General features: G+C 44.2%; 1 protein-coding gene across 1 annotated transcript in view; it reads left to right on the plus strand.

Moving 5' to 3' along the window:
* Positions 1-23862, plus strand: part of CACNA1H (calcium voltage-gated channel subunit alpha1 H) — a 126933-nt gene that overhangs the window by 54383 nt on the left and 48688 nt on the right. The window contains exons 9-12 of the mRNA XM_055709680.1: positions 16107-16258; positions 17306-17491; positions 18117-18234; positions 19843-19998. Coding sequence (XP_055565655.1) covers positions 16107-16258; positions 17306-17491; positions 18117-18234; positions 19843-19998 — 612 coding nt within the window. The remainder of the gene's footprint in view (positions 1-16106; positions 16259-17305; positions 17492-18116; positions 18235-19842; positions 19999-23862) is intronic.

Consider the following 23862-nt stretch of genomic DNA (forward strand, 5'->3'; position numbering starts at 1 on the left):
TCACCCAGCATTTGCTGCTCACCCAAGCTTTTGCTATGCCAAATTTGGCACCCAGAAGGTGCCATTCCTTTTTTTTTAGCATTTCCATAGAAACCACTCTGGAGTTGCAGAGTGTAGGGTTTGTGCAAATTTAAAAAGAACCTAATGTAATGGTTCATTTCGATCAGGTTTTGGACTGCCAGTCGTTTGAAAGGAGTGCGTATCTCAACAATAAATTTGGGAAGAAAAGCAGTGGAAGTTCTCAGAGGCAGAGATGAAACAATTTTCTGCTATATGAGCCCAGGATAAAGCTTTAATGATAGCACAAAGTTTATCTGAAGATTGTTTGGAGGGAGACACGCATTTTTACTCTTCCACAGAAATCTAGGTAAATTCCTTGCCTAGGAGGATACCTGTTTATGTGCAAAGCAGCTTTGTAATGTGCAAGCTCGTTTCTTCTCCTTGTTAACATAACTGTCTCTCAGTTTGACCTCTCTTAAAAGATTTAAATGCATATAGATTAATGTACTTTTGATGTCTGGGCTAATGAAATCCTGTGCTGCCTCTGCTTAATTTTCTAGTTGATAGATTGAGGGTCAGCACTGCTTGGGAGTAGCCAGGATTGAACCTAGCGTTGGTTTGCACCTGACTGATAGAAAAGTTAATTCTGGGTTCAGTAGCAGAGAGACAGGCTTCTGTCAGAGGATGCTTCTCTGTAGTAATTCATGCTTTTCCATCTCTAGCACAACCACCTAAGGCAACTTTTAGACAGCGATGAACTCAGAAATAAAAAAACCCATCATTAGACAGCAAAGGAGGGAACTCCTTGCTGTGCTCAGAAGTCCAGAGGTCGAAGTGGTTTAGCAGCACCAGTCCAGGTCCATGGTCACCAAGGCAATAGCTCATTGCCATGGAAACACTCACGACCTTCTCAAGCAAAAGTATTTGAGCAAGTCCTGATATTTAGTAAATAATTGCTTGAGATCCACAGTGTATCCCACCCCTTGGCACATTTGGGAACTAAGAAATACAATAATTTGACAGCTTTCCCTGTAATCTGTCCATTTTGGGAACCCATGAGGAGGATTTCCATCAGGGTAGAAACATTTGCGAGCTCAGTTGCTTTCTCAGGGGCTCACTGGTTGCACGTGGTTGTTTTAGTTTTAGTAGTTTATTAAAGCCACTACGCTGGAGATTGCATCTAAATTCTCTTTCACTCCCACTTGCTACAAATAAAACCTTGTGTTGCCTGTTTCGTATGAGCACTGACATAGCTGTTTGGAGGCTATGGATCAGTTTGGCTTATTCTTGGGGTTGCCTCTTCAGCAGGGGGTGGTTGGCCCAGCTCCCAGGGCAGTGAGCTGGATCAAAGCCCTGGTGCGGCTGGCACAGCGGTGAGCTCTGGTTAGTGCTGAGCATTGGAGCAACTCTTCCTGCGTGCCTCTTCCTCGTGGCTCTTGCTGCAAGAGCAGCATCACCTCTGCTAGTCAGAGCCATGGCAGGGATGTGAAAAGCTGCCAGGAGGAAAATTTGAATGTGGCATGAAGGCAGGTTGCAAATTAAATCCTGGTTGGTTTGTTTGTCTGAGCTGTCGCTGTGTGACAGATTTTCCCCAGGTGAATGCGTGAGGTGGGCAATGGGTTGGCAGAGCCGTGTAATTCAGTAGGTCTGCGGTATGGTCGGGCACTGCCCTGGTGCTGTCATGGAGGAGCAGGCAGTGAGGTGAGCCAGAGCTCATCTCCTATGCCTGGAGGGTTTCTCCTGACATGGTTCCTGCACACAGCACAGGATCAGGGTGGGGGCATCGTGGCCAGGCAGCACAGAGCACAGCATGGCTTGCGCAGAGCACAAGGGCCGGGCACAGCCTGGCGTCATGCAGGAGGAGGAAGGGAAAGGGCTACCTGGCCCTTCACCCAAACCAGGCAACTTCTGTAGAGGAATTGCTGCAAGATGGTAAATCAGGAGGAGTGTGCTGCCTCTTTGACCTTTGCTTTTCTCTACCTTGCAGCTCCCCTTGAAATGACAGCAGCACAGAATTGCATCACTTTGGCATTCATGGCATCAGTGCTGATGATTTGAGAGGTGTTATTATTGTTGCCGTTAGCGGTGTAATTAGTGTTAGCATAACAGTCCCCTTTGCCCAACGCACCAAGGCTGAACTAACAACCTCCAAAACCAAATAAATCCATTCTACCAGTTTGGGGAGAATCTTTACTCTCAGGTGTTCAACAGTCCTACATCTGCTGCAGCTTGGCACTGCAGCCTCCTAGTAGTAGTGAATTACAATAATTTTAATTAGCACTACTGTTATTAGGGCTAATATAACTGAATTTCATTATTTTAGCGGTGATTTTGTTTCATTATGTAAAATCAGAATGACTAAACTTTTTTCTGAATCATTTGTTCTCGTAACAATAGAAACATACTGAAAATCCAGGGCATGCTTGGGGGTGAGGCATATTTCATGCAAGGGGAATGAGAAAAATGTAATGGGAAGTCACCTCCTCATTTTTAAGTCCTGTTTTCCAGACTTTTGTGTTCTTCTGCCAATATTAGAAATAAGTATGAGAGAAATATTGCAAAACCAGCACAGTTATTTTCTGTGAATTTTGTTCTCTGAATATTAGTGGTAGTTGAATATAATTTCATTTCATTGGGTATTTTTGTCAAGAAGGTGAAGATGTGGAAACACTGGGCCATCTCCAAACTCAGTGGCAGTTCCACTGAAATCGAGGAATTCTGCCAGGTGAAAATCCAATAGCTGTCTGTAAGATACAATCAGCTGATGTGAGGAGGAGCAAGGGTTGCTGAGCTCTCCTGCTGGTTTGTGTTCACATTCAGTAATTCCAAGCTTTCACTTTGTGCAATGTCCAAGTGATGCGACTGCTGAAGGTCAGCTCTGTCGTGTAGTTTGTTCCTTTCTGACCTCTTTTGTCCTTTCTTGCCTTAGCAAAACAAATCGCTGTTGTCTCAGGGAGCAAGAGGGAAGACGGTGATTGCAGTTGTTATTTTTACATTTCTGAGTTTTAATGCCTGTATTGCGCACACTCAGAAGCTAAAATGGGGCAGTGACCTCCCAGGAGCAGCTCATTCCCTGGTCTCCAGCAGAAATGACGTTGCTCACCACTGTCCGCCCGCTCTGATGCAGACTGTTATTAAAGATGCTCCTGAAGGATCAGGACCCAGAAGCCTTCCTTGCCGGTCATAACAGTACATGCTGCAGGCTGCTGGCAAATACAGATTCAATCTGGTTTTGTACCTATCTATCTTTGCTTTTTCTTTTTGATCATTGTGGATGGTTTTAATTGCCACTTTAGTCTGATGCTCATGGCTAAGAAGAACATATCAATAATTCACTTGCAAGAACAGCGTGGCAGCTCTGAAGTTCCCATCTGCCTGCTTTGGCTGCAGGCTAGAGCACCCTGGGCTGTTGGCAGCATTGTGTTCTCAGGGACAAAAATAAGTTGTAACAATTTCTTGGGTTGCTTTAGGTTTGCTAGAGGGGAGAAAAGGTGGATTTCCCCTGAATTTGTTCTCCTGGCTCCTAGCCTATATTTGACGCAGAGCAGAGAGGAGTCACTGCCTGTATTACAGATGTGGATTTGCAGATAATCATTTCCATGCTGATGAAGCTTTTGAATCTTAAGCTTTTCATGAGTATTTCTGGAAGATGCAGAGAAACTGTATCAAAGCAGAGTCTGTACCAAGCGCAGTCCTAGAGCACAAAAGGGCTGGAGGTTCCCCCAGCTGTGTTGTTCTCACAGGGATGTCCCTGAGCATCATCAGCTTATGAAAAAGGTGATAAGATGTAGCAGTGGCTTGGATCCTAAGAACCCAAGGGATCTTTTGAGTCCGGTGTCACAAAAATCACAGTTGATTGAGCTCAACTCACCAAGTCCATCCTCTTGCTCTAAGGCAGGATCAACTTTTCCTGTATCAGGGTCATAAGTGGTTTCATGTCTTTTAAGACAACCTCAGAACGTGAACATCCTTGGTTATGAAAGTCTCTGCACTTCCCGAAGGGAAGCCCACAAAGAACTGCTGGTGCCCAAATGTCTAATAGGCGTTTAGGACCACATGAGAGACTAGACATTAGTTTAGGAAAAGAACTTGGGAGTCTGACATTTGACATCTTATTGTAGACACTGAATCTTCCCTCGGTGACCCCAGAATGAAATGAAGGCTCGGGTGGGCAGCAACCCACTGTTCTGTAAGATGCACCACCAAATTTTCTCTGATGTCCATCCAACATTTTTGTTTTCTTCTTCTACCCCAAGATCCTCGAACCTCAGAAAAGCTCTCTTAATCTTCCATCTTCCCTTCTTCCACTTAGTGCTCAGAAGTCAATTACAGTAGATTGCTCAAATTTTTCTAAAGAATTATTCTCTCCTTGAACTTATTTCCCCATGAGGTCACTTCAGCTTTCTCGGGCTTAAAAGATGACTAAGTCAAGGTCTTTGTCAGATATAGACTAAACATCTTCTCCATCTTGTTCTTCCCATCAGCAGTTACTATCATGTTTTCTTGATGTGCCTCATCTCCTAATACCAGTATACAAGCCCGCAGATCACGAATGTGCATTTTTCAAAGGGACTCTCCAAAAAGGTCTATTAGCAAGGGATGAGTAATGGTTTGACAAAATAGATTTAAGTGGCCTCTTCTGAATCATCTTGGCAGTAATAGACAGAGTATGTCCATTTTTTGATTAAATATTTCCAGTCCCATTAGCTTGGGTGAGGTAAACAACTTCTATTGAGTTTGCCTACTAATGACAACCCAAAAGTCTTTGATTTCTCTGTTATCAGAGAGTGAGCCTGTTGCTTGGATGTGGATAAAGATCTTGTAATCATTGCTAAAGGTGCCTCTTGCAGTACAATTAAAGAGTGTGGAAACTGTTCTTTATTCTCTCGATGTTCGTGTTCTTGCCACCTTTAATGGACGTGGTCAGAGCCACCTGTGATGGGCATCCTGTAACTGCTGTGCACAGTCGGAAATATGCAATTGTAGTGTGACTGTAAGATTTTAGCAAAGAAAATCAACAATTAACCTTAATTTCTTGCGTAAACTCCTTGAGGCAGGGCCTCTGTGTTCATTTTTGTCTGAAAGAAGCTGCAGCATATTTCCATGTTCTTTGTCTGTATCCTTTTATAGCATGTCTCACGTTATTGTATGTGTTTTCTTAAATTTTTCAGCTCTTGAAATCCTGTGACTCAGTTTACATCTAAAAGCAAAAGATAGACCCTAGCTCTTATTTCTAGTTAATGGTATGAAATACAGCCATATGAAATGGTATGATATTTTCAGCCTAAATATCAAAAAAAAAAGGGGGGGGGGAAAGAAAAAAATCAGTATGAATGATGTATTGTGGTTTTTTTAAATGCATGCTTTGTGATTAGCCAGCAAAGTAAGGATGATTTCAGGCATTAGACTGATGATTTTTGACCATTTGTTGTTGACTTCAGCACAGATAGTGGTCAAGAACAGACAGTTTTGCAATGGGCAAGAACTGTGTGACTGTAATTCCTTGTGTGAGTGTAATTTTTTTATGGCAAGGGATAAGCCAAATATATTGGATGAGAGTCAACACAGGCCTTGCTAAGAGATGTCACGCCTCACAGATCTGCTGGTTCTTTGAAGGACTCCACTAGCATATGGATGGGAATGATTCAGTCTGTATAATTTCCCTGGATTTTCGCCAGAGGCTTTTAAAGGAACTAAGCCCATGCGGGGTGGGATGGCAGTCTGCTCGTGGAGAGAAGCCTGCTCATATTTAACAGCTCCTTAAGAGGGAAGGGGTACAAGTAACAGGTCCTTTGCTGAAATATTGGGAAGTTGCCAGAGGTATCTCCTGGTACAGTGGGGACACGTGTCCTTGGTATTCCTGTACAGGTACCACCTGTCCTGCATACTCCCGTGTGATGCTGCAGCATCGCTGAGACTGAAGGGGTGATTGTGGCTCTTCTTGGCACCAAGCTCAATCTGAACAGGCACTTCCTTGCTTGCACGCAGCACTGGAGGAATGATTAGGTATTCACTGTCCTCAGTTCAGGCATATTTCCATTTTTCTTCTTTTTTCAATGAAACTAATCAGTGTATTAGTGCCAACAGGGATGACCAGTTCAGAGTCTGCTCTGGAGCATCTCTCCCCAGGTGAGATTACAGTGCTCTTGGTGTATTGCTGGAGGCATTCATCCTTGATTGTTATCTGGAGAGTTGGCTCCTTCCTTCTGTGACTTCTTGTTCAATAACTAAATGTGAGCACTTCTGGCCTTGTTGGGGAGGGTATGTTATAGGGTTTGGGTGGTTTTTTTCATTTTAAGGCTTATTTTTTCAGCCATCTGTCAGACCAAGTGATTGTCCATCAAGATATAATCCGGCTGATTGGCCTACTTTTCAAGAATAGTAGCTTTAGTTTTGTACACTACTGTTGATAGCATTTCAGATTGCCCAGGTCCTTTCCTCCCGAGGGTGGAGAAGACAGCAATTGATCTAATCCAGCCTGGCATTTATGCCACTTGAAATGAAATTGCATTTTGCTGAATGAAACTGAGAAATGGGGAAGTAATACTGCAAATATGTTGTGCCATGTGGGACCCTCTGCCTGGGAAGATTCCTAAGGAAGCTACAGCGGCGTTGATTATCCCAGAGAACAGGCTCTGTGATCCATAGCTCTTGTTGCAAGAGACAGAGGTGCAGCTGCCAAGGTTCCTTCTGTAGAAAACACTCCCAGCCAGGAGTCAATACCAAGTGAACCTGAAGGATTCACACAAAAATCCTAGGGAGTATATGACTTTGGTATATAGCCATTGCTGGATAACATTAACTCTAATGGCTTTTTTTTTTTTTTTTTAATGCCAAAGTCTATCACACTTGTATGCAGCTTGTTCTATTCCTCCACTGATGGCCTATTTGTAGCTCCAGAAAGGAGCAGTGCATTTTGCATTTGGCTGACCATATGAGTTGGGTAAGTAATTATTAGCAGTGACTTTCATGCCACAGAGCAGAGAGGTAAAAGCAATTCCACAGAGCATTAGGAGATCAAGTAGGTCAATTGAAAGTAGGAAAAATTACCATCGGCTATCTTCAATTAAACTGTTATCGCTCCACATGAAGGATCCCATTTAGAGGAAGGCATAAAACCTGAGTAGAGGTGACTGAGAGAATAAATTCTCCATTTTTAATTCCAGAGCCAGAGAGTGAGCATTCATCAGTAGGCATAAGGAGGAGATCTCTCTTTCCTTCTGTTTCCAGCCTACTTTTAAGTAGAACCCATTTGTAAATCTCTCAACAAAACATTTTAATTTTTTTATCAGAAAGCACAAACTCAACAAAGTCACACCTTTTAGTAGAGACATTAATGACAGCTAAACCCTCCTGAGCAGGGCTTTTGGTTCTGAGTGGTTGTTGTGTCTGGCTGTTAAACACAGGGCAGAAGGCACCTCAAAATAGCAAACATCTTGGTGACCAGGGCAGTCTTCTAGGAGCTGGGGCATCGTGGTTCAAGTCCCTGGTCCCTTTCCAAGGCCACAGAGCATAAATAACTTTCAGCTATGCTCATGTGCATGGGAAAGCACCATCAAACATTTTTTTCTAGTAAAAGAAGTTACATCATATGAAGGCAAGGCAATTTCTGTGGTTTGAACCATAGTCTAGGTTGACTAAACTGGTTTGAAGTTGATTTTAAGACAGTAAGAATCCTATGTTGTAGTAAATAAACTACATCAAAATGGTTTGCAAAGGAAATCTTTTCAAATGCAGAAATTGGAAGGCCCACTTGCATTATTCTTCATGTTTTTTTAAGGGCAGGGAATGCAGAGGAGGAAAGAAGCCAGGTCTTAAATTCCTTGGGGGTTTTTTGTTTGGTCGTTTGTTTACTTACCTTAGAAATATCAGAATTATTCTATTTGGTCTTTGACAAGCAAAAAAGGGGAGAAAAATAAAGGTCAAAATGTGGGCTTCACATTTGCTAGCAGTCTTCTGAGATGTCAGTCCCTGACGTTCCCTTACACTCCCTGACGGCTCTCTGCTCCAGCTACGAGCTTCTGGCTCTTAAAACTCCCTCAGAGAGGACCTTTTCCCAAATTGCTTCAGAGGCATTAGAATGAAACAGCTGTAAATAAAAACAAACATACAGCTGTAAATAAAAACAAACATACAGCTTGCAGAGTGTAGGGCAACTTGTCTCTTCCGCGTATAATTGCTGCAGTATCGAGTGCCCGCTTGTGAGATGTCACAGCTTCACTCCTTCACCAGTTTCTGGGCCAGGGGATGTTCATGTTTATTATTGCAGTTAAGCCATGCTACACACTTACAATTCATTACTGGTGTGTGAAATGTGTTCCGCATCTCAGCCCAGCCAAGGCTGCCTTTTGACAGAGCCTGCAGACACTCCCAGAGCATATGGGCCTAAACACTCTTGGTTTTACTCAGGTGTGAAATTCACTGTCTGCCTGTAGTGCCTTGAGCTGCTGATTTCCTGGGGTTTCAGGCATGTGCTATTATTTCCAGTAAGGCAGTCACCAGCGCTCAGCCTCCACACAGGCTGCACGAAAGCTTGGGGGGACGGGACACACAAGCCCCTCTAACTGCATCATTTCTGCATCCCAGTGGAAATCTGCCGTGATGTTCAGACTGCTCTTGTCCCAGACATGTGGAGTGGGAGCTGGCGGTGTTTGAGGGCAGCAGGACAGAGTTCCCCTGCCTATGTGATAAATACCTGCTGTGGCTGAGGGAAGAAACCAGCCCCCAGATGCCATGTAGACCATCCACTCCCATGCTAAATGGCTGATTACATTGTTTTGGATATGATAAATAATTAATAGCCTCAGGGGTGCTCCAGGTGACAGATTCTTCTATACGTTCCAGTAAGCATTTCGAATTTTCAGTTTGAGCCTGTCCCATGCCATGTCTGGTTGCTGGGCTGACTTCAGAGGGGTCTGAGCTTGTGCCCAGGAGGGCAAGTGCTGCCCATCTCTTCTCGTCCTTTGGCAAAAATTTGCTCTGTAGCAAAATGCCTGTGATGTGTGTGTTAATTATAGCTGCTGACCCATGAGCAGAGCCTGCCTGAGGAGACTAAGGCTCCTCTTTTGTTGAATTTGCTATAGGAGAAGGATATGGGCAAGAAACTGGTGTCTGATGTAAGATTTGAAAGGAGCAAGCGTGCAAGAAACGCAGCTTAGGGTTTCAAATGCAAAGCTTGAGCTTGTAAGAGTACAGAGGATTTGGGGATTGCTCTGGAGGCAGGTGAATTGCGGTGCATGGGGAGGGGGGAACCGCTGGGTGCTGTGAGGACCGGGATAATTCAGCCATCTCCAAGGAGAGGAAAGAAAGGAGACAAGCTGTGGGTTACAGATCTCCACACTTTCTCAATGGGTTAAACACAGCCTCCAACAGTCCCATGCAATGCTTTATCCAAGCCTCCATCCTATATTTGGAAGGCACATGTGTCTGGGGTTGCAAACTGACGCTTACTGCCTAGCACAATGGGAGTCTGCCCGTAATATTGGTATTGTACACATATTTTGTACATGTTCTAGTTTTTTAGAAAAAGAAGAATATTTTGTAATTTTGAGCTCTCTTTAGCAATTTCATTGATTTGCTTCCCTCCTGTGGTGCCAGGGCTTCAAACTCATATAAGCTGTTTTCCACAATTTTTGAACAATATTTCTTATTAAAAAAGTCTAATCCCTCCCAAACCATAGCTTTAATCTGTCCCAGAAAACTGGCTTTCATCTCACGATTGCTTTCACAGTAGCACGTAAACCGTACAAATGTAATATGGAGCCCAGTAATCCATCAGTTAAACAGATTAGTTATGTAGGAGGCTGTATGGCTCAGTAAGTAAAGCAAGCAGACTTTACGCTCCCTCTGTACAGGAAAAGCTAACTCCAGTGTAGCTCCATGCATTGCAGTCGATGTGCACTGGAGATGCAAAGGGCTTCCTTCCACCTTGCAGATCTCATGGCGGGGGTGGACTGTGAAGGGTGGCTGGTTCTTCTCTTGGATGAGCCAGCCACAGATGTCCATCACAAGATGAAAAGGTGAAATGTGAGGCTGAGCTGTCAAGAGGCAGTGTTTCCCCCCTCCACTGTAAGAGCAGGAGAATTGCAATTGCAGTTGGTAGCCCTTTGCATGATTTTTTGGGACTATAACCTTTTTGCAGCTGGTAGCATCATGACTGAGGCTACCAGTGTCCTGGTATCACCTGTGTATCTGCACAGCATGCAGACACCACTTGGAAAAGCCTTCAGTGGAAAAGTAGAAATTCTTGCGTTCCCCTCTGGACCCTGCCTATGGCTCACTGTGTGACGTGAATCTTAAAATCCCCATAATTAAGTGTTCTTTCAATAGGGTGGAGCAGAGCCTTTGCACCCTGTTACCATAGGTCAGGCAGAACCACAGCTGACACCACTGCCTGGCTTCTGGAAAGCAGGAGCTTGTATTTGGAAGGAGCAGGCTATGCACAAGTGCTGGAGGGAGAATAGGTCCTTGAAGCTAGACCTGTTCCTCCTGGGTGGTGTTCTGCGCATCACTGTTGCTGGATCTTTGTTAGGAAGTAGCAGGAGCAGTCCTTTCTGTAGTCCTTGGGCACAGCTTGCAAATGCTTTTGCAACCTAGGAACATACTAAAAAGTAAAGTCATTGCTGGGCAGGTTATCCAGTATTGCACTCATTGCTGTGGTTTGGGTTTATTTAAATAAAGTTGTGTGACTGGATTTTCCCTCCCTCTTCCACCTCATTGTAATTAGTCTGAGTGCCTTCTTCCCTGCTCCCTGCCTCTCTCTTGCATTCCCTTTAGTCTGCAATTCTGTGAAATGGGGATGATGCCAGAGACTGCAGACAGGTGAAATCTGTTTTAATGGAGTAATTGGAAGACAACAGTCTCTCAAAAATGTGGTGAAGAGAAAAAATAACTGCGTACCCGGAAGCTGAGCACAAATTGACAGTTCATTATGTTTCCTCTTCCTGGTCAGTCTTGCAGATTGAACTTTAAAATATAAAGCAGAAAAGCCAATGTAAGCAAGTGCTCAAAATCCCATTGACAGCTTTAGGCTCAGGACTAGAGAAAAAACAACACAAGTGCAAAGGATGTTTATGAGACTAAATGTTCTGGATTTGTTTACCACTCCTCTGCATCTCTGCCAGCCTCAGCTCTCTGTTCAGGAGCTGAACGGCTGCTTTGGGCTTGGAGGGGGGAGGTTTGAGGCAAAGCACGTCTTTTACTCCAGAAACTTCCTTCCCTGTTCATTCAGCAGGAAGAACCAGGTGTATAACAGCCCTTCTCTCCAATGTGATGCAGTAATGATTATTTCTACTCAGTATCAGAGCAAAAACACGCCCCAGCCAAGGCATGGTGCCGTCCTGCTGGTTATAGGACCTAAGCTATGTAAAATAGGTGGCTGTGGGTACAGCAATCAAAAGACACAAGGTAGAAGATGGTCAGGAGGAAAAGAGAGGCACAAAGAGATACTGGCTTCTCTGAGGAACTGCAGTAATTCAGTTGCATAAAAAGAATCTAAGGCTGCAAAGTCCTACTCCTGTTCTTCGTCCTCTGCTTGTAGGCACCATCAATAATTTGACCATTGTGAGTTTCTCTCTTACTGAATTTTTCCCAGTTTCAGGAAGGCTCAGGGATTGTGCTGCATCTTGCTAAAACCAGAAGTATCAGAATCTCAGAAAGAGACTAGTCTTCCAAGGCTTTCAGACCCAAACTATTTAGAAAAGGATTTTTTGTCTGTTTATCTGAACTCAGAATGAACTGCTGAAACGTTTGAGGTTTGTCCCTAATAAAAACATGGGTTTGAATCACTGAAATATTCCTCAGCATAAATGTGGCCTTCAAAGTGAGCAGAGGTGGTTGTGCTTTCCTGGGACATATTTTGCCTGGAGTCAAGGCTAACTGTTACTTTAAACTCTTATCCAAGGATGCTGAACTCTTACAAATTGATCCCATACAGTCTGTGCCCTTCTCTTGGGTGGTGGGAAACTTACTCCTGCAGCCAAAGCATGAGGATTCATTTGAATCTGAAATCTATAAAATTTGTTCTCAGATGTGAACCTTTTTTGAACGTTGCTTAGGACTTGTGGATTAAACAACTCTCTGTGCTTGTTTTTGCTGACTGTCTCCAGCATGGCAGTTCCCACTCCAGCCTCCACATCTGGCACTCTGGACCCTCATACCAGCAGGACAGCATTGCCCACCATCTCCTGTATTTCATCTGTTGTGGGCATTCCTGAGTGTTCTGTAGCCTCGTGCAATGCCACCTGATTGCCATTGGCCTGGCCTGTCTTGGAAGTCTGGGACCAATGTAAAGGTCAATCATTGCAGCAGCAAAAGATGTGGAGATATCCAAAGCTAATGAGGGGTCATGGTCTCTCACTGTTGTTTGAAGAAGGAAGTTTTCACTGATGGAGTTTGGAGCCCTGTGGTAGGCAAGTAGTTTCCCTTGTCAGTATTGTTAAGGTTTTAAAAGTATTTGGTAAAGAGCCAACAATATCGCTTTAGACCTACTGTCTTGGAAGTGCATCATTTTGATGCCAACCTTTGTTGGTTAACCATTCCTTGCTAGAAAGGAAGTTGTATTTTGTGACACAGCCACATCTCAAGCAAAAAGCCTGACATTTTCTTTTCTGAGAAGGTCAAAACAAGACATTGCAGTGATTTTAAAGCTTTGTTGCAACTTCATTTTATTCCAGCCAGGAAGTTTGACAAAAATAATCCTTGCCGTGAAAAGTTTTGTTTTCAGTAGATCAACTTCCCCCCCCCCCCGCCCCCCCAAAGAAAAAGGCTTCTGGAAAAATTCCTGCTCTGAGATTGGCTTAAATTTGAACAAAACAACAGTGTCTCCTAGTGGCTGACTCCAGAGGAATGGCCAGATCCATCCTGGCTTTCAAGTGTCTCTTCCTTGACCCTCCTCCTAGATCTTTGATCATCAGGGAGTGAGTGAGAGAAGTGGGAAATGAATTGTGCTCTAAGCAACAAACCATTTCATAAGCCATAAAAGTATCTATGGCAGGCTGTTTTCTAGGCTCCGGTTGGTGTTGAAAGAAGGTAATTACATTTGAAGGCTGTATCGCTGAATGCTTGGCTCATCTGCTGTTCAGCTTCCACTCTAATAATACAAAAGCTCACATCAGCAGCCTAGCCAGCATGCAGAGCTATCCATCCTTGTCTTTGCCCAGTGGGTTCTGCCTCCGTGTCACTGCAGGATTGCACTCCAAATGTCTCTCGTTACAGCACTCCTTGTCATCAAATTAGTTCCACCTCGCACCAAGTATGATCACTAAAGAATAATGAAGATTTCTTGTCTAAAGCATGATTGGCTTTGCAGCATCAGCCTGCTGTCCGTCAACCTTGCCCAGGCATCCCCCTGTGCTCTTGATCTGCTGGATCAGCTCCTCATCACTGCTATCGATGATCCCATCTGGGCCACATCTTGGTCCTTTCCTTTCCTTCTTCCTTGTGCCCTCTCTCCCTTCCCTCCCCTGAGAGATTGCTGCAGCTTTTCTCTTGTACTCTCTGAACTCCTCTATGAAGCAAGTCACGGCGCTGGAGAGCAAGCAATAGGGGCACCAAATTGTCAAAGGGAATTGGCAAATCAATTCAGGCAATGATATCAGCAGATTAACTGGTTGCAATGCCATGTGCTCAACAGGCCACAGAAAAATCTTGGGGTTGGCTTAGAAAACATGGAATTTCAGATAATAACAACTTAGAAATTCTTTTAGTTTGCCTGAGGATTTTTTTAAGATTTTTGGCTTAGGATTTCCAGGCTGGACAATGACTTTTTTAGTAATGACTCCTGAGATTGTTTTGTCATACTTGTGTTACTCCAGGATTAAGGATTTTGAAATGATCACCAGCTATCCCATTTTTTTTTATAAAGTTGTGACTCTTGGCAGCACATCTGGCAGCAGCAAGGTGAACTTGGAGAACAGCTGCTGCTGTATTGCAGACTACAAGGTACTATAGGCAGCACCAGGCAAGGTCTCTGTTTCCCAGCAGAAAGTGCTACAGAACAACCCTGTCCCTTCAAAGACGCCCAAGCTGCAGCTTCCTCGCTGATGATTGTGTCATTAATTTTCCAGCCTCAACACGCTAACGAGCCATACTCGGCATGCTGTGAACACCCTGTCCCAAGGAGCCCTCAGTCTGCTGCCTGGAGGGATGCAAGAATTTTGCAAGTTCTTTTGCTTCTTGTCAAGAATGCCCTTATATAACCCCAGCTGAGGGGAGACCAAACGTGCCAGCTGTGTGCTGCTCCTGACAAATAGCTCGAGGACGCTGCAAGCATGGTGTCCCCATCACCACTGTGGCTTACAGCAGGACAGACGCCTGGGAGCCCACGGGGCTATTTCAGGCTCAGGCTCTGTTGGGGAGCTGGTTAGATGCCATCCTAGAGCAGCCCTTCTCATCAGCTGTGTTTTCATTGCAAAGGGAAGACCTCTGCCCAGATTGTTTTGGCATCATCAGGGAAGGGAATATGATGGATGAGTGCAGAGGCTGGGGAAGGAATCACTGGCCCTGTGGCAAGGAAGGTGTGAGGAGGGCAGCCCCTGATCATGCTGTTCAGAGGCACTCTGCAGCCATCTGGGCCACTCCTTGCTAGAGACTGAAGAACTAAAAATTGCACTGTCCTTCCCCTGGTGTCTGTTAGTAATTAGCGTATACGGATTATAATCATGAGGACTGAGGCTCTTAGTGCTCTTTCTCCTGGATAAATGGCTGAGCAAAAGACAGTCTATTGCCTAAAGTAATTTAGCCTATAAATGATGGTTCATTAGCAGCCCACAGACTGTCCCTGCCTATAGTAGGGGATGTGTGGGCTCCTCCTGCATTTGAGTTAACTCTTTCAGCCTCTCCTTCAATTGCCAAGGATTTGGTTTGCAGAGCGTGGAGTTAAATGTGGTTGTGCCACAGTATTGCAATGGTCTTCTCCCTTCGGAGCCTCGAATAATGCAACAATATGCCCAAGAGACTGCCAACTTTTAACATACTGTCTAATGATGGATGGGGAGTAAAGGAAGCTATTATCAGTCGGGAGATGAGTCAGATATGAAAATAACACCTTTTTCTAGACAATATTATTACACTGAGGAAATGAAAAAGGCTCATTTTCTTTTGCAAAGGAACAGGCCTTAAGCGTTAGAAATGCGCATTGCAGAGCCTGTTGCTGTGTGAGGCAGTAGATAAGTGAGCAAACGCCATCCCACCTTTTGCATCTGTCCCTGCTGTGCCACGTTTTGGAGCCTGCGTGCTGGGCAGACGTTGCTGTGCTTCCAAGGAGGGGAAGGCTCTGTCTGAAAAGCAAGACTGTAGCCCAAGGTAATTTGGTGCTGGTGATAGAGGAGAGGAATAGAAAAGTAAGTTATTGGATTTAAGCTGCGTGCAGCCTTGTACACTCATAGAAACTCACACTGATCCTGAGGGGAATCCTGACACTCAGGGACATACTGCTGTCATTTTAACAAAATCTGCTGTATGTTACCAACCAGAACTTCAGAAGGAAAAATCGTCTTGGGTTTTTTTGAAGACAGTTTCCAAAGGGAGACAAGTATCTCAAGGGAAGTAAATCTATTCATCCTACTGACTTTGACTGGTATTTGTTTTCCAAATTCTCTTAAGAGATGTCTGCAAGAAAAGTGCTTTGTTTGTGTATGAATAGGGCTATATTGACAACAGTCCTGTTTTGGATATAGCAGTGTCCCTAAAGCTCAGATGGAGTTAATATAATAAAAACAGCCTGACCAATGCAGGTCCAAATAGAAGCCTTACAACCATACTAGCCATTCACCTGGATAATTGTACCTTGGAGCAGCGAACAAGCCTGCTCATTCCTTTGTATAGCTTTAGTTCTTTCGGCCCATGTATTGGGCACAGTTGTTCTGCATCTGCTCCAGAAATGGGCTGGGATTGTGTATTTCCAGTAAGACTTCCAGGGACTATCCATGAAGCTTATCGGCTGTTCTCTTCAGATACTTATCTGCCTCCATGGCTCTCCAGAAGGAGCACAGGAAGATGCAGCATTTGTGCATCATTAGCACAAATCCCAGGGCAGGAGGGACATACCAGCCTTTAGCCATTTCCTCTGTGCATCTGTTTGACCATGTTGGTTTTTTGCCCCATAGCCGGATGAGTTGACCAATGCCTTGGAGATCAGTAACATCGTCTTCACAAGCATGTTTGCCCTGGAGATGCTCCTGAAACTCCTTGCCTTTGGCCTCTTTGGCTACATCAAGAACCCATACAACATCTTTGACGGGATCATAGTTGTCATCAGGTCAGTGCCAGTTCTTTCTCCACTGTGGCTTTTCTGCCAAAGGCTCAGACCAGTTGGGGAGTAAGTAAGATGGGGAACAGGAATGGCGTGGCACGTGTTAATCAAGGGCTTGCTGGCTATGATGTGCTATAATTATGCTGGTCTTTTGGATTCCTGTTGTTAAGAGGGCTGTCCAAAGTAAATGGACCTGGCAGATGGAGAACAAAGTCTATTTACGCCACACATCTGGCACTGTGGTCAATTTTCCACTGAAGCGCAGAATAGCTGGTCCTGGGAAAGGAGTACTGTGTGTGTCCGTATCCCAGCAATGTGCCCTCCCGCTCCGAAATTCACACGTAACTTAGGCCAGAATAAGGCAAGCAGGAGGGTAAGAGAGGGCACTGTTCTGCTGTCCTCTCCCAGGGTAACATTGTCCCAGCCTAAACTGGGGATGTCACAGCATGTGTGTGAGAAGCTTGTGCAGCACCTCCCAGTGCTGGGGTTCTTTTTAGCAGTACTGTTCACTGCACCATCAGTAATGTGGGGTACAGAAGGCAAGGGAGACACAGAAGTGTAAACCAGGATAGTACTCTTGGCTTCAGCTGGCCCATCCCTTTGATTCAGAGAAGTGAGGAGTAATAGAGGCCCAGAACAAAGGCCAGTCTGTGGCCTGATCAAACCAACCCACCCTACAAATGTAAATCCATCTGGATGTTAGCTTGGTACAAAATTGTGATCCGCATTTTGTGGCTAGGCTTGTGAGTGATGAGGGATTGTAGTGATGCAGACTAGCAGGAGACATGCTGTGTTATGAAGAGCCACAGAAAGCAAGGGAATTAAAGAACTGAGAAACCAGCTATAACAGATACAGGCTGTGCATAAGCACGTGTGTCTGCACAACTGGGAAGTGAAGGTGTTCTTCAGAAGCAAGAAAGTAGCAGGCACATAAATTATCCCTTTAGGGCTTAAGTGGTGTGATATCCCGTAAGAAACCAGCCTGCTCAGAATTTTCAGAGTTATTACTGTGCAGTACTGCTGTTTATAGTTCTCCTTCTGGTGTTCCTGCAGTGTCTGGGAGATCATCGGCCAGTCAGACGGAGGCCTCTCTGTGCTACGAACTTTTCGCCTGCTCCGGGTGCTGAAACTGGTGCGTTTCATGCCCGCTCTCCGTCGACAGCTGGTGGTCCTGATGAAGACGATGGACAATGTAGCCACCTTCTGCATGTTGCTTATGCTCTTCATCTTTATCTTCAGGTGCCAGAGACTGCAGTTCTTCTCTGATTAATTGTTCAGCTTGCTTAAGTAATATGTAGATTAGAATAACAATATGCTGCATTTGCTAGGCTGCCTACATGGTAAAAGTGCTCACAGTAGACTGACAAGCAGACACTCAACAGACTATTTACCACTTTTCAGCTTCAGTTTTTCATGCATTACTGTAATTCTGTAGATGAAGTATAAAAACAGGCAACAATTGCTCTGGAGTACCTGGGAGGCTCGTTTAGCTGTGTCTCGGGAAGCTGTCAGTAACTGGACTCTACCAGTGTTGTATTTGAGATGGAGGTTGTACAGACTCCAAGACTTCTTGGAAACCAGTTGAATTAGGGAGCTGGAAATATAGTTTGTAATTTTCTAGACAAAGGAGATCCCTGGTTTTACTTCAGTGTAGACCATTGTAATGAAATGTGACACAGAAGAACCAAATGACAGGGTTTGATCAGCTATCATGTCAGTGGTGGAGCAGAGCCCTTCTGGGCAATACCACTGACACACAAAACACTGGGAATGGAAAAGGGTCTCAAAAACTATTGCAATCCTCCCTGCAACCATATTTGACACAACAATGTGTTTCTTCCATCTCCTTTTTTTCCCACACTAGCATTCTCGGCATGCATCTTTTTGGATGCAAGTTCAGCCTGAAAACTGATACAGGAGACACAGTTCCAGATAGAAAGAATTTTGATTCCTTACTTTGGGCCATTGTGACCGTATTTCAGGTAAGTTCTGGATCCTCTGGGAAGTTGTAATGCAGACCGCCTGGGCAAGTTATTTCAGTTTTTAAAAAAACAAAACTATTCCAGTAGATGTCAAATTTGGACTGGAATAGCACTGTAGAGTTGTTAGGGCAAATTGATTGTGTTTCTGAGTTAGCTGGTCTCTATAAGCCCTGATAGAGAAGTAGTCTACTCAAAATCATCACTGTGCATGTCTGTTGTTGGTAAAAGTAAAGTCTAAGAAGGCCTGGAAATCCACCCTTATTTTTCTTTAATATAGTCAGTAAGACCAAGACCTACAGACTGCTGTCCATTCTGCTCCTGTTCTGTAGATCTCTGTCTCCTTACTTGCCTCTGCTGCCCCAAAAACACACTTTGCAAACATTTTTAATTAACTGAGAGTGACAAATCTTGTCACAAATCAGCACTGGAGGTACTGGGAAAGTCTTTATATAAAAAGTTGTGTTTCCTCTGCAGACAAGATCTGTTATGTGCTTGACATTACAGGCATATTCCACAATGGAGCAATAAGTTGCTATTCCCAGGACATTCTAAATATAAAGATTAGTCTTTTATCTTTAAAAGCTCGGTCTTTAGAACCCAAGTACAGCAAGTGGAGCACAATGTAAACAATGTTAAGCTAAGTTTCTAAATGTGGAGTAGCTATTCACCACAGTATCATTCAAGGTAGAAACCAGTCCAGTGTCTTCATTGTGAAGAATGTAACTTCTTACAAAGTTTTCCATCTTACAAAGGAGCAAGGACAAATCGACATTAGTCTTACAGGCTCACATTTTTCTTTTACCAACATAAATACAGGTTTCTGCATTTATTCTAAGAGTCCCTTGGGAAACAGTTGGCATAGAGCACTAGAGCTCAGTCCTACATCCCGTGAAGGTTAACGAGTGGCATGACTCAGTGCAGCTGCCTGCATTCCTATCCCCAAAGCTACCTCATTTTTAGGAAGGTTAGAGGCTGTTTTCATTGTGAGCATGAATTAATGTGGAACATGAATCTGTCATCCATTTTTCTTAGGCCCCAGGAGTTTTGAGCTCCAGGAAAGCTAGGAGAATGGAATCCCTGAGGAAGGTCCCTTGGAGCAAGGCTTTGCAAAGATGTGTATTTTTTTTGCCCAGCTTGTCAGTGCTTTTACCTAATGGAAACCACTTTGCTTCCCTGAGTTTCCTGAGCCACCCAGTGTCATTTATCTCATCAAACATCATGTCCCTTACCCTCTCCTTCAGCTCCAGATGCCTTATAAAGAGCAGCCCGAAAGGAGACAACAGCTCTGGCCTCAGGTCTGTTATCTTCTGATGGTTATTAAAGGAGGCAAGACTGCCACCAAATAATGGGACTCGTACCAGTACATCCTTCCTGTTACCATATCTAGGACCTGAACTAGTCAGTTCTATGGGCAGTGGTGTGCTAGATCTTCCTGCCGAAAGGAGAGGTTTGGCTGTTTTGCTGTCTCGTCTCATGAAACCTGCTAATGATTATGCTGAGAAAAGGTCAAAAAGAGAGGAAGAAATGGATGAGTCGGTATTTGAAAGCAGCTGCTGAGTGTGAGAGGGGTGGAGTAATTAGAGAGTCTTCCCTTTCACTTCTCTGCAGATCCTCACTCAAGAGGACTGGAACGTGGTCCTGTACAATGGGATGGCATCCACATCCTCATGGGCAGCGCTCTACTTTGTGGCCCTGATGACCTTCGGCAATTACGTGCTCTTCAACCTTCTTGTTGCCATTTTGGTAGAAGGCTTCCAGGCAGAGGTAAGAGGTCTGAGCAGAGGGAAGGAGAAAACTGAGAAGCATGTGTAGGCAAGAGTGCAGAGATGAACCCATGTCAATGCAAACATCTAGCCATGCAAGCAGCCCTAAATTTAAACCTACGGAGTGTAGATTAGCTAGGTTGGGCACATGAAGCTCTCATGAAACTATTTTTGCAAATAAGGCCCATGGGACTTGGGAGACCAACACTTCGGCTGATCTGCAACAGCGTCTTCTGTGTGACCTAGAGGAAATAATTTAGGATTAATTCAGCTCACCAAATCTCCCTGTGTTTTGTGTTTCTTTATGGTGTGCCTCAGGCCTTCAATGTATCTAGCCAGCGCTAGTCATGGGGATCAGGCAGGATGTGAACTGGCTCTCAGTCCAGGCCTTTCCTTGTGACTCTGTCCCTTACATGTTATTTGAGGCTAGTAGCACAGCTGTTCAAAAGCTGTGTTGCAAGGTTACAAACATTATATTTTGAGATACATAGGATGAAGTATGACATACAAATGGTAAAGAGATTTTTACCTACACCTGAAAATAATGTCTGTATCAGGTCAATGAGCAGGGAATTTAGATAAACTGCAGGCATCTCATCTGGACTCACATGGAAAGGATTAGAGAAATTATTTTTTTTCTCAGTCAGAAGTGATATGCCATGTCCTGATCTGAACTAGGCAGGAACCTTAGCAGCTGTGCAGGCAATCCTGTGCCACATGATCCAGAGCAGCAGGCCACACTAGTGTGAGTGGGGAGCCCCTGCAGTCTCCTAAGTTTTCCTCCCCACTAGCAAGTCGACTCCAGATCTACTTTCAGCATTCTGAGAGAATGAAACGAGCCATCCCCTGCCCTATCCCACTCTTCTCCGTCTTCCATTCAGATCACAGCAAGTCCATTTGGGGGGTATTTCAAGTGAGGATGATCTGTTTTGTTTATAAATAAAATTATGTATGCACACATATATATTATCCAGGAAAAAAAATTACTTTTTTCAAATTCCTAGTGCAAATGGAAATGATTTTGAGACTTACTGAAAATCATCCAGTCCCAGTTAAAGCTAAGAATAGTGGCACTGAAAGGGCTTACATTGTGCTTTGGGATATTTTAATTATTACTTTATTTCTGCAACCATCAAGAAGGGAAAAGTTTTCTTAGTGCTAGATTGGCTTCAGAGGCACACAGACTCGGAAAGAAAATGAGAAAATGGCTTTAGTTTTCACTGCCTTACCTCCCAAGGGAAAGAGGAGAAAGAAATAATTTTTACAGGATTTTTTTTTTTCACTTTTCATTTTTTCCCCAGAAATGGTATCATGCTCTCAGTTGCTGTGTTTAGATCACACTTAGACAAACCTTCACTGACCATGGAATATAACTGAAATATTCATGGACTAAAAATTCCTTTCGCTTAAGCCAGCACAGCCACATTTATGTCTTTCAAGGATGCCTGCATAGATTCATTATTAAAACATCCCTCCCAGCTTCCTCACAGCACTAGCAGAGGCAAATTAATTGAAACAACAGGAGCCAAACCCCAGTCTGGAAAAAAACAACCCTGAGCTATGTCGCTCAGGGCTATTTCATGGATGCTGGGGGTGGGGAGTGCCACCTGCACACACAGAAAAGACAGTAGTCCAGCTCATCGTTTTCAAAATTAACAGCTCTGCACTGCATTAGTAAGCATTTTAATGTCTTCAACAATGTGGTCCATGCCCTGAAGATCCAGCATAGCTGACCAATAAGAGCAAGAAGGTTTTCTTCAAGAACAAGCCTGCACTCCATGTGTCAGTGACTGGCGTTCATGCTGACACTGTTTATTTCCAAATTTGTGTAGTTTTCTCAGTGTCAGTAGTCTCACCATATCCTGGCTTTGCTCTGGATACTATAACACCTTTGCCATATTCCTGTTCCAGTGCAACCTGTTGCAGATGGAGGTGGACATTTTAGCCACTAATCTAAGACCAAAGCAAAGGAATTGCTGGTATTTCTACAGGCTCTGCAGTAGCTACTGTCTTCCAACCCAGAAGGGCATCTCCTCTAGGAGAGCTGTAGCTGTATTCAGGGTGGTTATGCTGGACCTCAATTCTGCTAGAAAACAACACAGGCCATAACAGACTAAAGTCTGTGCTAAAGTAATAGATTTTCCTGAACTGAATGCAGAAGCAACTGTTGACCATATGGCAGCTCAGAGTGTTCAGTGACCAGACGTGTCAAGATATCCTCAGATGCCACCAATCAGCAAATCTGGCTCATGCCAGCAAGACCCAAACGGTTGATAACCGACATGCGTGACCTGACTGACTGGAACTTGCTCATGCTCAAGCAGTCTTGCATTTAGGCGCAGAGAGCCCTTGTACAGCAGTTTGTTCCTGATTGCTTTAAAGCAGAACAAAGCTTTGTCCACTCAGCAACCTGGCAGCTTGCAAGTATCTTTGTGCGGTGCAGATCCCATTCCTTACCTGCCCTCTGGAAGGTTGAATCACCTGCTAATGTGAAGCCAGAAATGGGCAGCCTCATGCAATACTCTCCAAGGGCGTGATTACAGACCTTGCCAAGTGGCTGTCGCTCTCTGGCTCAGGCTTAATGGCTCCTTTTGGAGCTGTTATGGACCATGATTTAAATGTGTGCGAGGAGTAGTTTTCAGAACTTGTATTATTCACTCAGTGCTGCCTCAGAAAAGGCTAGCAACCACAGGCATGACATTTGCAGGGCATGTTGTGCTCTGCACTCCCATTTATTAGAAACCCTGATATTAAGCCTATGGGCTTGTCAGTTGTCTCATAGTGAGCTATTAGCTGTGCTACAGAAAACCCTTTTGAGGGCTGTATTTTAGCTACCAGGGCTCAGTTCAGGTCTTGCACTTATAAATGTGTAACTTAGTTCTGGTTGCAAACCAAAGACGTTTACAATCTCCTTGGACAACTCCCAGGAAGAAGTATCAGTGGAGCTGGGGTTTCTTTTGTCATCTCTGGTTCTGTTGGAATGTTGGGAATATGGCAGAAATTCTTGCTTTGGCCTTTTAGACTTTGCCTTCTTACAGAGTGATGCTCTTAGCAGTTATAGATGAGACTGCACTTCTCCCTTTGCTCAGTTGTTTCTTTTACTTCAATGGAGAGTGACTCCTGGGAGACTTGTGCAGCTAAGAGGGTGCACATCAGAGCTGCTCTAAGCCCTGAGCTATCAGTGGTGATTCAGCAAGAACTCTAAAAGTCGCACTGTGTATCGCAGTACAAAGTCTCCGCTTGATCTCAGGTTCTGATCTGCCTGTGGAGCAAGTTTGGCAGGAGTATCCCTAGAAGAGAATAAGCTTAAATGGCCACAAAACCATTTTTAGTACATTTGTGCTTAGGACAACAAACAAGACTTCAAACAGGAGTGCAATTGCATATTTGTCCTTACATTGTTCCCATGTCATTTTGAAATCTACCTGAGAGCTGCTCTGGAAAAGCAGACAAACCTTCCTAAATTATGCAGATCTTTCATCTACTCTGCACTAGTGCTTCTGCTCCAAAACAGAGAAGATGAATAAAGGAGCTTAAGCCTTTCAGTCATCCTGTCTCTTTGGCTGCACCAGTTAGCGATACATCACAGATGAAATTAAGTTCACTGCCACTTCACCACCACGTCTCTAGAAACCATGGTGATTGTTCAGGCATCAGTTAAGGAACTGTGCTCCTTTTTCTGGGATCAGCTGCTTTAATCCAACCATTTGCTATCAATTTGCACAGCTTTTTTGCACTTGATGGATCAAACCAGTCATGCTGGCAGCAGCCTGCTAGAATTTCTCCTCTCTGCAGACCTCACCCAGCAGAGGAGAGAGAGGTCTTCTGTCCCAGGCTTGTACATTATTTAGGCTGATCATTTTTG

This window comes from Falco cherrug, chromosome 4, assembly GCF_023634085.1.
Source record: "Falco cherrug isolate bFalChe1 chromosome 4, bFalChe1.pri, whole genome shotgun sequence".
Lineage (NCBI taxonomy): Eukaryota > Metazoa > Chordata > Aves > Falconiformes > Falconidae > Falco > Falco cherrug.